At 36.3% G+C, this 16,705-nt stretch overlaps 1 protein-coding gene across 6 annotated transcripts in view; it reads left to right on the top strand.

The window, feature by feature from the left end:
* Window positions 1–16,705, top strand: part of TTC7B (tetratricopeptide repeat domain 7B) — a 343,031-nt gene that overhangs the window by 239,470 nt on the left and 86,856 nt on the right. For 3 of the 6 annotated variants that reach the window (XM_069085993.1, XM_069085990.1, XM_069085994.1), the window contains 2 exons: window positions 1,392–1,556; window positions 15,777–15,917. In XM_069085993.1, coding sequence (XP_068942094.1) covers window positions 1,392–1,556; window positions 15,777–15,917 — 306 coding nt within the window. Of the gene's footprint in view, window positions 1–1,391; window positions 1,557–4,555; window positions 4,607–15,776; window positions 15,918–16,705 lie in introns of all 6 variants that reach the window. The other 3 variants (XM_069085995.1, XM_069085991.1, XM_069085992.1) reach the window with 3 other exon arrangements.

Genomic DNA, 16,705 nt, shown 5'->3' with positions numbered 1-16,705 from the left:
TCAATACTTTCCCAATTCATTTGAAACCCTGAATGCCTTGCTAACCAAATGAAGTGTTCCCAGTTGACTTTTAATGATGAGTTTTCTTGTGGTGCAGCACTGTCTTCATCGTGGTCCCATCTGACAAAAAAGAAGACTCAAATTGCGTGACAACCTTGATTCTCTGAAGCTATGAGTCATTGCCTTTTTGTTGGAATAAGTTGGTAGCTTCTTAAAAAGGGGTTATTTCAAACAAAAGTTTTCTGCCTTTTGCTTTCAAAACAGGGTATGGAGTATTTAAATTTATTTTGTCATGGAAAGTAGATATTGTCAGACATCTATTCAAGGGAAAACATATCTTAAACCTGTAAGATATAAACTTGATTGTTGTTATCTAGTCATCAAAAGAAACATAGAATTCTATGAATTGCTTCTATCCCAAATGGACCTAGTGATATAACCTCTTATCCTAGAAAGCTCAGCAGTCCATTCTTCATGATGTTTACTTGAGATTGTCATTGTATTTGGTAATACCTTTTAAATGTGGAATCTTGATGTTTGAAATAAACTCTATATAAATGCTTCTCAGAAAAGCTAATTTGGGATTCAACAACCCTCCTTTACGTGACATTTTATGAGCCAAAATAACCATACAAGTGGGATCTGTTTTGGGCCTTTGACCCATCAGTGACTTCATTGCTATCTATACTCCTTCCATTGACGACCATCCATTCCACTATCTCATCCTGGCAACTCTCGTCCAATGCTTTCTATAAATCCTCCTTAGAGAGTATCTTCAGTACATTGGAGGCCAGACTTCAGTTCTTTTTATCTTGGGTGTATGAATGTGCAATTCAGATGGTCCAACTGCTGTTTCTAGATCTTACTACATGACCTCTTTTTCCAGTTAGTTGTATTCTTGATGATATCCTTTATATCACTAACCTAGTTGAAGAAAAAATTAAGAAATCAGGTTCTAATTCTGATAATTTTAGCAATGTTTTACAAAATTTAAAAACCAACAGCAAGTTTATCCAAAAATTTTTAAGTTTCCTAAATTAAACCTATTTTGTTTTTAGTGGGTCTTGCCAAAGAATTTTTCCCTGACAAATTTCATTTCCTTTCCTCTGTTTTATTCTTGTAGATCAAACAATAAAAAAACAACAACCCCAAACCATTGTTTAAAAATCATTTGTTTTCCTTGTATGCTATTCTGTTGTCAAGTACTGGAATTGAATATGTTTTACATTACCTCATTTGATTTTCTGCTTTCCTTGAATATGTTAAAATTATGTTTGTAGATTTTCTGTTTTTGTGTATTTCTGAGGATTTGCATTGTTTTATTTGTGGGATTGGGATTTTGTTTTTTGTTTTTGTTTTTTGCCTTTATCCTCTCTCTCTTGCTTTTGTAGTGTCAGATTCCTCTTCCTCCTCTTCTCTTTCAAGAACAGAATCTTCTCTTCACCTGTTTGTATCTACTCATCTTCCTCATTCTCATCCCAAACCTGACACTTTTGTGTGGCCACGGGCAGCTTGTTCAGTCAGTGACCCAGGCCCCCACCGGAAACCCTCTCTCTGTAAAAATGTTTTTGGCATTCCTGTTTAGTTTGCTTGGTGTTTTGTTTTCTGATAATCTTTCTAACTGATAAGCCATGTTTAAGGAACGTACAGGAATACTCAAAGTTTAAAAAGAAGAAAACTTTGCCCATTAAAACATCAGGAAGTTGGAAGTAGGAGAAAGAACAGGGAAATGGAAGTATGTATGCAAACACACAAAGTCCTCATTGGCTCTGGTCCCCCAATTCAGAGCTCCCCTTTTCCTAATTGAAAAGAAAGAAAGTTGATAGTTCTTGTTCAGAACATCAATAAACTAGTCAGCATACTGGGCACCTTTGGAAAGTCAGCACATTAGATGCTTTTCTATATCCAGTATTTAAAGGACTTTCCAAAAGTCGAGATACAAGGTGCCTTTCTAGAGTCCAACACTGGGTATGCAAGATACTTTTCCAGAGTCTGAATCTTTCTAGGCTCATCTTCTGAAGTTAATTTGAGTGCATATTAAAGAAATGGGGATAGTAGGTACAAAAATATCATCATTAATGTTTTCAATTTTAGAAACATAGTTACATTGTCAAGAGTCATTTTGTTACCTCTGAATGGCTCTTCCATTTTCAAAGAAGATGTTTGTTGTTGAAACTATGCCAGGAAATAGGAATGTGATGGGCAGGAGTATGTGTATGCGAGGGAATAAGTTATTTACATACCTCGTATTACATGCCAGTCACTGTGCTATGCACTTTTTGATATGATATCATTTGATCTTCACAACAGCCCTGAGAGCTAGATGCATTTTGTTATCCTAATTTTATAGTTGAGGAAACTGAGGCAGACAGAGGTTAAATGATTTGCCCAGAGTCACAAGGCTCATAAAATTGAAGCCAAATTTGAATTTGGGTCTTCTCATTCCAGGCCCCATCACTCTGGGCACTGTGCCATCAGCTGCCTCCAAATAAATCAATGTCCTAGTTTAATCTTGTTTAAATTAATATTGAAATAAAAGAAAAATTTGAGCTAGGCAAGGAACTAACCATTGGGAAAGCTACTTGTGGATTAAAGTGAGCTGCTTTGGGTGGTGATTTATCATTATACATAGTCATATAAGGGTATAACATTCTCATTAGTGCATTTTGTCCAAGTTTCCTTTCACCTATTTCTGAATGGTAACATTCACACTGAATAATATTGAAGAAGTTCATTGCAGGATCCATAATGCACAACTATTTATTTCTAGCTTTAAGATGTATACTGAATGAAGACTTTTAGAGGTAATTAATGCTTTTCAGTGTTAGAGAATTATTTTCTCTAAAGCAAGGAAATGTTTTCCATCTTCTGAATGGTTAACCCATTATGTTATTCCATACACACACAAAGAGAAGAAATAAAACTATTATCTAGATAATTCAAACCAAGAAACCCATTTGCCTCAATTATCTGTTTCAATTGTTTTGAATTCTTTTAACTTGAAAAGTAGTTTCATAAAGTGAAATACTCTGATGGAGATGCCTCAGAAGATAGTTGTAATTCTTTTGTACAATTTTTTACTTTTTGTGTCTCTTAATTCACTGATGAACAGGAAATAGTCAGTGCTATGTTTTATCTTCCACAAATCAATTAGAATATATATACCTGTATGTGTGTATATAAGTATATATATATATATGTTTGTGTGTGTATTTTTTTTGCTTGAATTAAACTCTTAAGGCAGCTCTCCAAATATTTACCTAGAAAGTCAATTTTTACAGAATTAGTTTAGTCCAACCCTGATCCCAAATGAAAACTAAATTTTACTATGCTTGATATATTTTATCATCCCTCCATTTATCATGAATCTCATTAAAATCATCTATTAAAAAGATAGGAAAAAAGGATGTGTTTGCTGGGCACCCAAGAGAAGCTTTTTGTTTTACTGTAACTTTGGAATTTTGAAGCTGTGATTGTCCTTCAGACACTTGACTACCGATTAATTACTAAATTGTTATGAGCTTCCTCTAGACTTTCTGTTCATTGTGGTACACTATACATCCCGAGCAGTGCTCAGATACTTGATTTTTGTGGAGCTGAGTCATTCCTCGAGGGATATCTAACCACTAACAAGGAAATATGTTAGTGGAAGCTCTGAGCTTTTAGGACTTAGGGTTGTTTTTTTTTTTAAGGATTGGGTAGAGTAGGAAGAGCACCTTTTTTCTAGATGACTTGTCGAAATGCAGGGTCTCCATTGTAAACACCTGATAGAAGACAATGAAGTTGAATCACTAAGCCTTTCAGGATAAACTGGTTTCACTGGTTCAGAGTTTTATTTTTTTTTCCCCCATTTTAAACTTCATAGAAAGAATTTGCTTAATACTTATGAATATTGGCACATGAATGGAGCTTAAAGAAAGTTTTAAAAAAACTCGTTTTATTTTTGTTTTTTGTTATTCCCTTGAGAATTTCTTTTCCTGGAAACCAAATTCAATTTGTGAATTGGTCAGTATCATGTGAATTTATTTGGGGGAAGGGGGCGGCTTAGGAGAGCTGGTAGTCTAGTTTTATTGGAATTTTAAATACTTGAGAGAGTGAATAAATAAGATTGTGAGGTAGATTAGAGACTGATTATCAAAACCTTGAATAACAAACCTAGGCAGTTGTATTTGATCTTTTTTTATTAAACAATTTTATTTTTAGTTTTCAATGTTCACTTCCATAAGATTTTGAGTTCTAAATTTTCTCCCTTTCCCTCCCCTTCCCCCTCTCCAAGATGGCATACAGTCTGATATAGGCTCCGTGTATACATTCATATTAAACATATTTTCACATTTGTCATATCATGTGAATTTAACAGGGAGAAAAATGTCCAGCAGTTTTTCTTTAGTTAAAAAAAAGAAATGTGTTAGAGAAATACACAGGACACCGCTTATTTGAAAATATGAGTCAAAACAAGACTTAACAGTTGGAAGGTTATCAGAAATTGATTTGCTTTCTTGTTTTTAATTTAACCATTTTGTTTTTAATTTGTGGTTTGATTTGTTATTTCAAGGCAACTCTCCAGAAGCATACGTTCATGGTTTTTCCTCCCTTTTTTCAGTTAGTAAGTAGCTTACAGATCTATTAACCTTTTTAGGCCTCCTTTCCTCCTTCCCACAATCACACCTCCCTCTTTCACCACAGAATGTCTCTTTCTATTGTGGTTGATGGGTTGTGGGCAATTGACACAGTGTGTAAAGCAAGGCTGGAGCATGTTTGCCCATCTGGTCACCCCAAGGGCTGTTTTATTACAAGATGTGAAAGCACTCATCTCTTGCTTGAGTTTAATTATTGAAGAGGCAGTATTCTTTTGTCAAGGACTACAAAGAAGCATACATAGTAAGGAAAAGAGTAGACAGTTTGTTTCAGTGTGAAGGGCACTGGTCTGGAAGCATGATGTCTGTGGACAAGTTATATTTCACTCCAATGAATCTCAAGTTTCTTCTTGTCTAAAATGAAGGTGTTGGATTAAGTTATCTTTAAAATCCCTTGGCTCTAAATTTTTGTTCTGATCACAGAGAAATCTAGTAATTTTCTTAAAGTTGAAAGTGGAACAGTTTTTTTTTTTTTACTGTGTCTGCTAAATCTTATAGGTGACTAAGCTACCTCCTCAGGTGTAGGTAGGTGTATTAGAAGAGATATTTATTCTTAAAAGCCATTGGGGTAGTGTTTAACACTCTGATGCATTCTAATGGCCTGCAGCAGTGAATGCAACTCAGAAAGTACAGAGGGAGTTACTTCCTCACCTGTAACATTACAGTGATTTTATTTCCACTGAACAACATGAAAATCTGTGCTTAGAAAAAGAGATAGTAATGAAGTTGTGAAGTGATTATTCACATTACAAGGAGACTCTTTGTTATGTATATACATACATATGTATGTTATATAGAAGGATTCACCTCCAATTTTTCTTTCATTATTCAGTCAGCAAATATTTATAGCAGCAACTATGTGCAAAGTACTAGACTCCCTTGAATATTGAGTTTTCCTGGTATATCTAAAGTATTTGATATTTAAAATTCAACTGAACTTGAAAGTTTTCAGAAATCTATAATATGAAGCCAAAGCCTATTTGATTTTTTTAAAGGCATTTGATTATTTTCTAATAATTGCTTTCCTTTTATTCCTGAAGTTCTTGGGCTATCTAAGAAAACACCAAGTAGGTTTACTGTGAGAATAAGCTTCTTGGGTCAATTTTTCCTAAGATTGATTGTAGTGAAATCACTGCCCTCCTCATGAGACTTGTCATTGCCAGTGAAATAATCATTCTTTAAGAATGAACATCCCAAGAAGAGAAAGAGGAAAACAGATCAATAGTAGAATAAATCACAGCCCAAGATAAAATTGAGAAGCCAAAAGCAAGATGACATTAATTTTCCTCTTTCTATTATGATTAACATTTTCATATTGACTCGGCTTTTTATAAATGCAGCATTTTGTGTTGTGATAAAAACATGACTAATAAATTAGTTGTTATATTTGTTTGTATGAGCCTGCTAAATGCAATGGTGTTTTTTAAATTCAAATATAAAATTATTCCAGGATCTAAAAATTACACTTTAGTAACAGTTCCAATTCTGGTCTAGTGACTTTTCTCTCCTTTACATTTTGAAAAGTTAAATATCTTTTTATCCCTTTCCAAGTGCCTAGCAAAGGGCCTTTCCTTTCACTTAGTAGGCACTCAAGAAATGTCTATTGAATGAATGAATATTAGATTCAGCACAGTGTCTTTCAAATGCAATTTTTTCCCAATTAAAATCTCAGATAAGTTCCATTGGAGGGTGAAATGTTAAGTATTCCTTTTACTAATTACCAATAATAGCTTACTTTTCCCCCAACATACTTTAGGTTTATAAAGTGATTTCCTCACAACCTAGGAGGTGGGTCAGACCAGTATTATTACTAGCAGTGTCACAGTTCAAGAAATTATGAAGCTCAGAGAGGCAAAGAGGCTTGCCCCACTCATGCCAGTAGCAAGAGATGGGTCTGGGATTCAAACTAAGGTCTTCTGATGCCAGGACCCTTGTCTCTGCTGGTTCAGGTTACTTTTCTATCCATGTAGGCAAATTCCATATGTTCGTCAGACAACTTATGAATCCACAATTGCATCCAAAGTATAAATTGACATTTGAGTTAGAAACCTTTAATCAGGAATTAATATTTCTTTGTAACTTACTTTTTAAAAGCCAGAAAAAGGGAAAAAACAACAAAAACCTACCAGAAAAACCTGTTCTCTTGTTTTTGAACAGAATATTACTGTTAACAGGAGAAAGAACCTGGTCAGGTACAAAGACAAAGCCATGTGATTATTTAGCATTGGAGTATTTATGTGTAAATTGAAGCAACTGCCTATTGTAGTCCTATACAGGATACTGTCTCTTTTAGTGCATAAGGCCCATGTTGGTAGCTTTTATATATTACTAATTTTCCTGCATGTTTTCCGAATGACTTTGTTAAATGCTTTGCTGTTTGATATTGGCACATCAGAAATGTGAAGCATGATACCTTTTGCTCTGCATGGTTTTAGTGACATCCAGATCTCTTCCTTCTCTCAGTGGGATAGTTTCTTGAAACTTAACTTTAAAAAAATTTTCACTTTCCAGGAGGAGAGAGAACCTGAAGGTTTAAATTGAATTGTGCATTTGACATGCTGTAGTTACTTGGAAATCATGATCTCCTAAGGTTTGGGTCCATGGACTTGATCACTGTTGTTGACAGTGATGATGGACTATGTGAAAAAGAAGCATAATAGCCACTGACCAAATAACTTTCTCAAAGACTTCACCAAAGAGAACATCATGGTTGGGTTCATTGTTAGGACATTTGGGCACCTGGTTTCTCTCTTGAGCTAGTGACATTTCTCATAAATGCTAATAAATACTAAAAGACAAATCCTGACCTTGAATCCTGTCAGTTTTCTGTAGTTGCTGCTCAAATTATGAGATGTTGGATTCTTTCTGAATTAGACACCTAAGACATATGTGAAGGCTGCCAAAGCAGCATGAGATGACTTTATAGTGATTAAATATGGTACCCCCACCCCTACTACTACAGTGTTACCTCCTCATAAATCTTGCCTGAGTCCTAGAATATAGAGGAGGTATTTCTGTGTTGTCCTCTAAGTGGAAACCAGCACAAAATGGAAGGTCATGAATAAGAAAAAGGCACAAGTGCTAACTTGACATTAAAGCAGGGAACTTCTCTGGGGAGTGAGGCTTCTCTTGAACACAAACAGTAGCCCCTTCGTCCTCATGCTCCTTTCCCCCTACCCCCACCCTTCATATCTGATTTTAGTCCTTGTGGTGGGTTACAGATATGATAACTGAAAGTCAGTAACTCATCTGCTGGTATATCACAGAGATGGTATGATTTAGTTTTCAAGCATGGTATTAAGAACCAGAAATTCCTTTCTTTTTAAAAACCAAATGTTCTGAGCAAAGCTTGCTGACAATGCTGAATCATTCTTATTGCTATTTAATATTCAACGACATTAAAAAATGAAGCCACCTTTTCTTTTTGAATTGTACTGGGCCATAGCTTTTCAGAAACTGAAAACTAAGGAAGCTGTTGATAGGTGGTATTTCATCATTTGAGGGCTAGGGGGACTGCAGTGCTATAATGTATTTTTATACTTCCAGTGCCGTAGCTATTAAAGGTAGGGCTCTGATCCAGAGTTAAGATGGAAGAGACATTTATGACAAACGCATAAGCAGGACATGAAGATGTATATCCACATGCTTACTTCTCATGTACAGACATGTGGCAGTTCACATAATCCTCCAGATGCCATAAAATGAGCCAAAATCCAGATTCCCAGGTATAATAATAGATGATTTGCCAGTAGAATTTTATTCTTTATTCATAACACAAATGCACTGTGGCTTCATGGGTCTCTAGAGAGCTGACCTCAAAGCCAGGAAGACTTGGGTTCAAGTTCTCTGACGCTTGGTGGATATGTGACCGTCAGCAGGTTACTAAGCCTCTTGGTGTTCAAGGACATTCTCTAACACTGTATAATTTGCAGAGAGAGAGTTCTGGCTCACGTTGGTAAAGGAAATTTCCTTGTTAAGAGTTCCTGTACCAATAAAATCACAAGTCTGGTCCCTAACCCTATTAAACTCATAAAAACATTCTTAAAAAAAAATCAATACGTGGGTAATAGAGTAATAGAAGAAACGGTATGTGGAGTTGCTATAATGACCCTGGATGTGTTGCTTTAACTTCCAGAGAACTTGCTCCTATATCTACAAAATGAGGCTGTTCTGTTTGCACTGCCTACATCACAGGGTGTTGTGAGTCAGGTGATTTGCAAACCATAAAAAAGTCTATGGAAATTTGAGCTTTATTATGTTCACTGTTTTGACCTGCATATTGAAATTATTCTGTGGATGAAACTGAAGTTCTGTTAATTTTACAAATGCTAAAAATAGAAGAAAAAACAATCGGGCTACAGAAGTTACTTAATGCTATCAGAAAAACGAACATAATAATTAAAGTGTGCAGGTGGGCCATTTATAAACAGACTCAATGGTAAAGTTTTGCCCAAAATTTGAAGCATAGGATGGGAACCAGGGAGGAAAAGCTGGATTCTTGGAATACATTATTGTATTCCTTGTCCATGTACTTCCATTGACCAGTAGGCTTTTCCTATAGGTCCCCCAGGCTGTCAGTAGAAATTCTTCCTCTACTTCATCTTGCACCAGTTAGTTTTTTTCCTTCGTGTACCATGATGGTAGTCTAGAGAGAATTGTCTGCAGAAAGCCCTAGTTATTCCAGGGAGTGGCACTGATAATTCAGTAGGTGGCACTCTTCCTCCAAATCAGAATTAGTGTCGCTATGAGTCTGGACTGAGAAGGAATCTTGGGCATTTGGGGGAGGAGGAGAGGGCTGTAGTTCCCACAAAACCAAGATCCTGATCACTCTCACTTAGTGGTATTTCATGACCTTCCTCCCCTCCTGTCTAAAATTGGCAATTTAACCAGAGTCCCGTGCCAAATTTCATTATTGGTTCTCATGTACCTGCACCGATTCTCAGTTCAGCTCATTATAGCAGCCGTTTATTTTTCCCCTTTTCAAACCTATTGTGTGATGTTGCTTAGGTTATATCTACCAGTATCACCAGGAGGAGTGGGGAGGGAAGACAAGACCAGCTGTCAAACAGTGCCCAGGACTGATAGTTGCTATAAAGATAGGTGCTTCTCAAATTAGTAACATAAATAATAGATGATCTTCATCCAAGTCATTTTCCATGTCCAACCTGTTGAACCTAGAGGATTTGGAAGCAACTGAACTTCCGTAGAACCCTATGGAGGGATTAACTGGGCATGTGTCTTCTGGCAATTATGGGTACACTAAATTAGCAATAAGTAAACTATAACTTACCTCTTACTATTCATTGAGTTACAGAGTAAAAAACTTGGTCCATTTTTTGTTGGTGTTTTGAGTTCAGAGTTTAAAAAAAAAATACTGAACTGAAATTAACTTTAGAGATTTTCTAGCCTTTATCCTATAGGAACAAGTGGTGGTCTTGTAGGGAATGACTTGTCCAAGGTCACACAGGTCATGGGATCTTCAGGTTCATCCCCCTCCTTTTACAGATGAAGAAACTGAGGATACCCAGTTAAGTCACTTGTGCAAGGTCGAACTGTGGGTACCGTTCTAAGACAGGATTCAAAGGCAGGTCTTCCTGCCTCTAAGTCCAGCACATTAGCTACTATGCCACCTAGTTACCCACCTACAGCAGCACCTCCTCTGGTGGTACTTTGCAGCTCCCACTGTCAGGTTAGCTGCTTAAGAGTAGCTAACTAAAGAAACCTCCCCTAGGGTTTCTTGGCATAACCCTGAAGGTTTAGAGGATTGGGGCTTACAGTGCTGTTGCTCACAAGTCTGCATTGATTATAAACTAGCCAGAATTAGTTAATTGCCTTTTAGAAATTAGTATTTACTGGGATGATATAATAAGTACAATTGGTACAAAAGCATTCTCCAGAATTCTGGGACACATTTTCCCACAAGTATGTATAGAGTCCAGGGATAAGTGGAATAAAGCTTAGAGAGCACATATAGTGTGAAGTGGGGAATTCATAGTATGTGTCTGAGACAGAACTTGAACCCAGGTTTGCTCTCTGTCCCCTTGCCAAGCTACTTCTCTTGCTGATGTAATATATACTATCCCTTTGAAACACTCCTCCGTTCATATGTAAAGGTTTAGTGGTGAAAGGAAGAGAATAATTATTTTTACATCAAATAGTAAGGTTGGTATATTTGTGTTAGTGTGTATATATGTTATGTTGTTTACTTCTTTGTAGTTATTTTTCCCCTTCTTTACTGTCTCCAATTTTTGGGTACTTAATTTCAACATACTTAGGCACTGTTGTATACTCTGGGAAAGCAAAGTCAGAACCAAAATTGTCCTTGCCTTCCAGGAGTTTACATCCTAGCTGGGGTGGGGGGTGGGGGTTCAGCACATGCACAAATCTGTATAAAATAAAGTAATTTGAAGGAGGCAAGAGTGTTGACAATTGGGGAAATGCAAGTATTTTTCATAGAGGATGTGCACATTGAGCTGAGCCTTGAAGGAAGCTAAAGATTGTGAATGTTGGAGATAAATAGTAAGAGTACATTTGAGGCATGATTAGATTTTTTATTCTAAAAACACAAACACACACACATATAAAGTTACTCTGAACTTGATAAACACCAACAAACATGAGAACTCCCATATATAAAGAATATAAAAAGAAGATTGCATGTGAAATCATAAATATCAGGCATAGCTTTATTTTAGTAATTCCTGAACACAGTCGATGTTAACAGGAAAACAGTGTCATTATTTCTCCTAAAAGTAGTAGGCATTTGATTACCTGCAGCATTCCATTGCATAATTCAGAACACATGGACTGTGCCTTCACATCACTTGCATATTGGATCACTGGCTTAAGAGAAGCAAGTGTCCATTTAGAGCATGACTGTTGTCATGTAATTGTTATCCTCATAAATATTGCCACTTTTTCCTTTTCTTCATTTTTTTTTAGATTAATAGAAAGAGAAAATACACATACCCTTGACCAGCATCTACTAAGTGTCTCAGTGTGCCACAGACATCCAAGTCATTACTTGACTAATTCTTGTTTTTTAGAGACCTGAATTTCTTTGAATCCATGAAGATATGTATCCTCTGAATAGTGGATGTACACATACAGAAAGCTATTGAGACAGCATTCCCTAGGAAAACAAAATAGAAGCATTAATATAAGTAGACACTTTGTTTAGGGTTCCAGCTTATCAGGAAATCAACCCAATGTTAAACTGCATACATTGAGGTTTCTGTCTGTTGAATGTACCCAGGTATCTGTGTCACACTCACATATTTATTTTTGTTAGCGAATGTGTCTAAAATATGGCTAATGTCTCCTTTATCCAGAGAGGTGTGGCTTAGGTTTTCATTAGAAGAACAAATAGAACTTGTATATTAGTGTAATTAGTGGCCTTAATTAGTGCTTTCAGCATATGGGAACCAAGCCCAGATAAGAAGCAAGAATTCTCTCTCTCTCTCTTTTTTTTTTTGCTCATTTTTATATTCGCTAGATCTGAAATTTGGATTTTATTTATGCCCATGATGGACTGAGTTTAGTTGGCTTATAACTGACACATAGATGACATATTTTTGTAGGCATAATTGGTGGATATCTTTGCCAGTTCATCATGGGTTAAAAAAAAAAAAAGAAAACCTGAGCAACCCCTGAAAATAAACATAATTTTTGCAACAAGTAAACAGTAAAGACTGATAGAAAATGTTTGGAAGCTTCCCAGTTTTTATGAAGGACTTTCCTAGGCCTTGTACGCCAAAAGAAAGAATGACATAGAATGGAACGAGTGAGCTCTACTTGGCAGATGTCTCTGGTCGTTCCTTAAGTGAATGTTCAGTGCTTGTTGTTTCATGGTTGTCTACCTATGTATTGAAAAGCCAGAAAGCTTGGTAATGAAGTAATTATCACCAGCCCCCAAATTTATGTATATTTGATAGTTTAGTGCTTAAAATCCTTGAAAAACTCATATAACTAGAACAGACCATAGGATTACAGAATTAAGGGTTCACAGACTCTTGGAAAAAAAACATGGCATTTAAAAAATTTTATCATAAACTAGTAGCCAGTATAAAAAGACATAATCAAATAGGTCTATAAAATAAGCTATGAAATTTTAATAAACTCTTAATATTTTAACAAAGTAGGACCAAACAGATTAATAATCAGAAACCAGTTAAAATATGTTCCCCATCCCTTTGTATATCTATCTGAAGATCCAGATATCTTTGGTTTTCTTTTTTTTGTGTGTGTATGTGTATATGTATATGGGTATACATATATATATACATGTATACACACACAGAGAAATAGTTGTCAATATCTATACCATTCTGTTTCTGCTGATGTCACTTATATAATTTTAGATAACTGCCTCCCTTTTTATAATTTCAGATAACTTTTGCCATATTCCTTATAGCCTTCATAATTATTGTTTTTATAGCACATTAATATCCTGTTACATGAATATACTGTAATTTATTCAGCCATTTTCCCTCCATTGAATATATAGATTGTTTTCCAATTGTTTGCTGTTCCACAAATAACAACTAAGTATATTTTTGTATAGAAGAGTTGTTTTTTTTCCCTTTTTGCAATATAGGATTAAATTTTAGCAATGTCAGGGTCAAAATATATGATCTAGTTTTTTACTTTTGTATTGTTCTCTAAAACTATATATTTTTAAATTTAGAACTTTTTGATTCAAATAATTTTTCTCATCTTATTGTTCTCTTGCTGAAGAGAGTATTGATTGCCTAGACCTAACTAAGCCATATTAAGGCAGATTACATAAATATATATATATATATATTTTATTCTTCCCTGCCCCCCTGATCCTCTCCCTCTTCTTTCTTATCCTTCTGGAAGTGCATTAGCCACTCACAGGACCTGTTCCATGATTATTGGCACAAAAACTTTGTCCTGCTCATTTTCTGACCTGTGACAATTCATTCCTCCTTTGGCAGACTGATGACCTTCCACTCTTGGAGGCTTACTGTATTGGTGCCAGGTTCAGTGTAGATATCAGATTAGCTTTAGCCCTTAGCAGCTCAGAACTCCGTGAACTTGAGGGGTCTACCAGCTTCTGCTTACCTCGTAGCAGGGAGTATGGCTTGTACCACCATGCCTTTCAATAACTACATTTTAGAGCAGTACTAAAGTATATTGAATGATACATATGATATGACCTGAAAAATTCCAAACTGCTGAATTTTAATGGGGTAACTTGTACCTTTGGGAGAGAATCTGTCTTTCTTAGTAGTAATGAAATAGTTATCTCTTCTTAGACACACACACACACACATACATACACACACACATACAATCTTGAAATTTGATGAAGGCTGACATTTAAAGTTTGCAAAGTGCTTTATGTTTTCTAATTTGATCTTTGCAACAATGCTAGGAGAAAGGTATTATAGGTTTTATTATTCTAATTTTGTACATGGGGAAACTTGCCCATGTTCACACAGGCAGGAATCAAATCCAGGTCCCGCTAATGTCCCAGTCCAGCATTCCATTGACTCTGCCATATTTTGTCCCTCAAAAAGTTCATAGAACCATAAGTTAAGAGGTAGAAGGGAATTTGGAAGCCATATATTCCAGCCTCTTCATTTTACAGATGAAGAAACAGACACAGAAAATTCATATGATTTGCTTGGGATCAGACAACTAGTATCTGAGGCTTGTATCTCTGACTAAAGTAGTCCTGTGATGTTAAAAATCAATTATTCAATATAGATAATATTTTAAAATTTCACAGAGTTGAAAATTATTCTCTGGATTCTGAAACTATTATTTCTGTAGTCAGGTAGCAGAGACAAATATAACAAGCATTTATTCAGTTCCTAGCATTTGCAGAGTTCTGTGTTGGGTGTCATTTTCCAGTTATATTTCAATACTTAATGGGTCTGTGATTTGGGGAGTTTCTGTATTCCCATCACCAGTGCATTTGACAGTCTCTCTATTTCAAGTAAATACCTTCCATGAATTGCTGTGGCCAAAAGAATTTATCACCTGGTGGTGATTCCGGCAGCAAACCAACATTGTGGTAGTTTTCCAGTTGGGTCTCAGTAAATGGATAAAGGAAAATCATACTTAACTGGGAGCAAAGAGAAATCCTCGTTCCTCCTGATCCTTAATAGTTTAGCTTGAGACAAATTGGCCATTTTGTTTTCTATGTGGTTATTCCTTTGACTAGAAAACATTTTCATTTCACTGCTTTTCATTAGCCACTATCATGGGCAGTACAACTTAATTGTATTTTCTGAGCTGGATCACTCTCTGAGCCCTTATATTTTTGTTCTAACTTTTCCCGCTGCCCCCACCCCCATCTATTATTAGCCTTAATAATAGTCATTTGATTGCATACAGTGCAAAAAGCATTGCTACTAATAGCATTTAAGCAAATCCATATAATGCAGGGCCTACAGGAGAGGCCTTGCCCAACCTCCTGGATGCAGACTGGCCAAGTGAATGTGGACGTATTAGTTTCAGGAAGTCAGGAGTTATTAGTGATTTCTTAGAGGAATAGCTGCTTCAAGGCACACCACACTGGCATTGTGGACACTTCTGAATATTACAGATATTCAGTAATTGGAACTATTATTAATGCCAGAGAAGTCTATTCTCCGTGATTCAGGGGTATTTATTTTTTGATAAATTCTGTGTATTCCAGGAAAGGCTTAAAGCCTCTTGTGAAGAGTAACACTGAATATCCACCCACAATTTTTAGATCTTGTTCAGGATGCCCTAATGCCCTCTCCCAGCTTTGATTTCAGAAATGGTGAGCAAGTCTACTTCAGCCAGTAGCGAGTGCTGGATTGATAGTCAGGAAACCTGGGCTCAAATACTGACTCAGCTACTTTGCTATCTGGACGTCCTTCCCGTCTTTGGGCTTCACATTCTTTATCTGTAAAATGAGGAGTAGTTGTCACAGGTAAAGGTTCTTGGGGTGGTTGCTTCTCTCTGGTGTGTTTCTGCTGAGACCAGAAGGATAAAGGCCAAACTTCAAAACTAAGTTTGGCAGTTGCCGAGAATTTTTTCTTAGACAAGATTTATACCAGTGTATGTGATGGTAGGGAGGTGTGGGTTCTTTGGAGTTTGTTCGCTCCTGTGATTTTTTTTTTTTACATACTTTCACAGGTTCGATTCATGCCACCTCCATAGCAGCCTCCAGAGTGGAACAGGCCCTTTCAGAAGTAGCTTCATCTTTGCAGAGTAGTGCCCCTAAGCAAGGGCCCTTACACCCTTGGATGACGCTGGCCCAGATTTGGCTTCATGCAGGTAAGACAGTGAAAGTCTAATATCACCCCCCGCACCCCCCCCTGCCCATTCCTCCCCTTCTTTTACAAAGAAAGAGAAGCTACCTAGTCGGGTGTGGAGTCATCTGGCAGTCTTCTTTTTAGCAGTTGCACAAAATATGTATATACTGCTATAGTAAGTTGGAAATGAGTATCACTTTGGATGCAGGGAACAGAGAGAAAGAGCCCTGCCTCTGGAGTCAGAGGACTCAAGATTCATGGCTCATGTAATGTGTGTGACCTTGGGAAAGTCACTTAACCAGCACGTGCCTCAGTTTCCTCATCTGTAAAACGAGGAGTTTGGATTAGATGGTTTCTGAAATCCCTTCCAGCTCTATATCTGTCATGAAGAATAGGGCTTTATATTTTTTTGTTTGAGAAACCTGGATCTCATTTGTATGATATTGTTTAATAATAGCCCACATTTGTATAATTTAAGACTAAGTTGTACTTGAAGTGTCTTTCAGAACACCAAAACTTTGAGAAACAAAAACATTACATCTTACTTCTTTTGCTTAAAATAAACATCTGTGACTTGGAGTGCTTGTTTTTTTTTATTACTTGTTACTTGTGGAAAATTAATAAATGATTTGGTGGACATATGAAGTACTGGAAGAGTACTTGTTCCCAAGATAGAGATATGAGGATCAATGGGTCAGACTGCTGAGATCACTGAAGCTAGATTGGATTCCTTAAGAAACATGCAAATATAGATAGATAGATAGATAGATAGATAGATAGATAGATAGATAGATAGATAGATAGATAGAT

This window comes from Petaurus breviceps, unplaced genomic scaffold (assembly GCF_028583685.1).
Source record: "Petaurus breviceps papuanus isolate PSGF00001 unplaced genomic scaffold, PetGlider_PUasm1.0 177, whole genome shotgun sequence".
NCBI classification, from domain to species: Eukaryota; Metazoa; Chordata; class Mammalia; order Diprotodontia; family Petauridae; genus Petaurus; species Petaurus breviceps.
The sequence above is the reverse complement of the archived record's forward strand: the minus strand, read 5'-3'. Positions and strand labels throughout refer to the sequence as shown.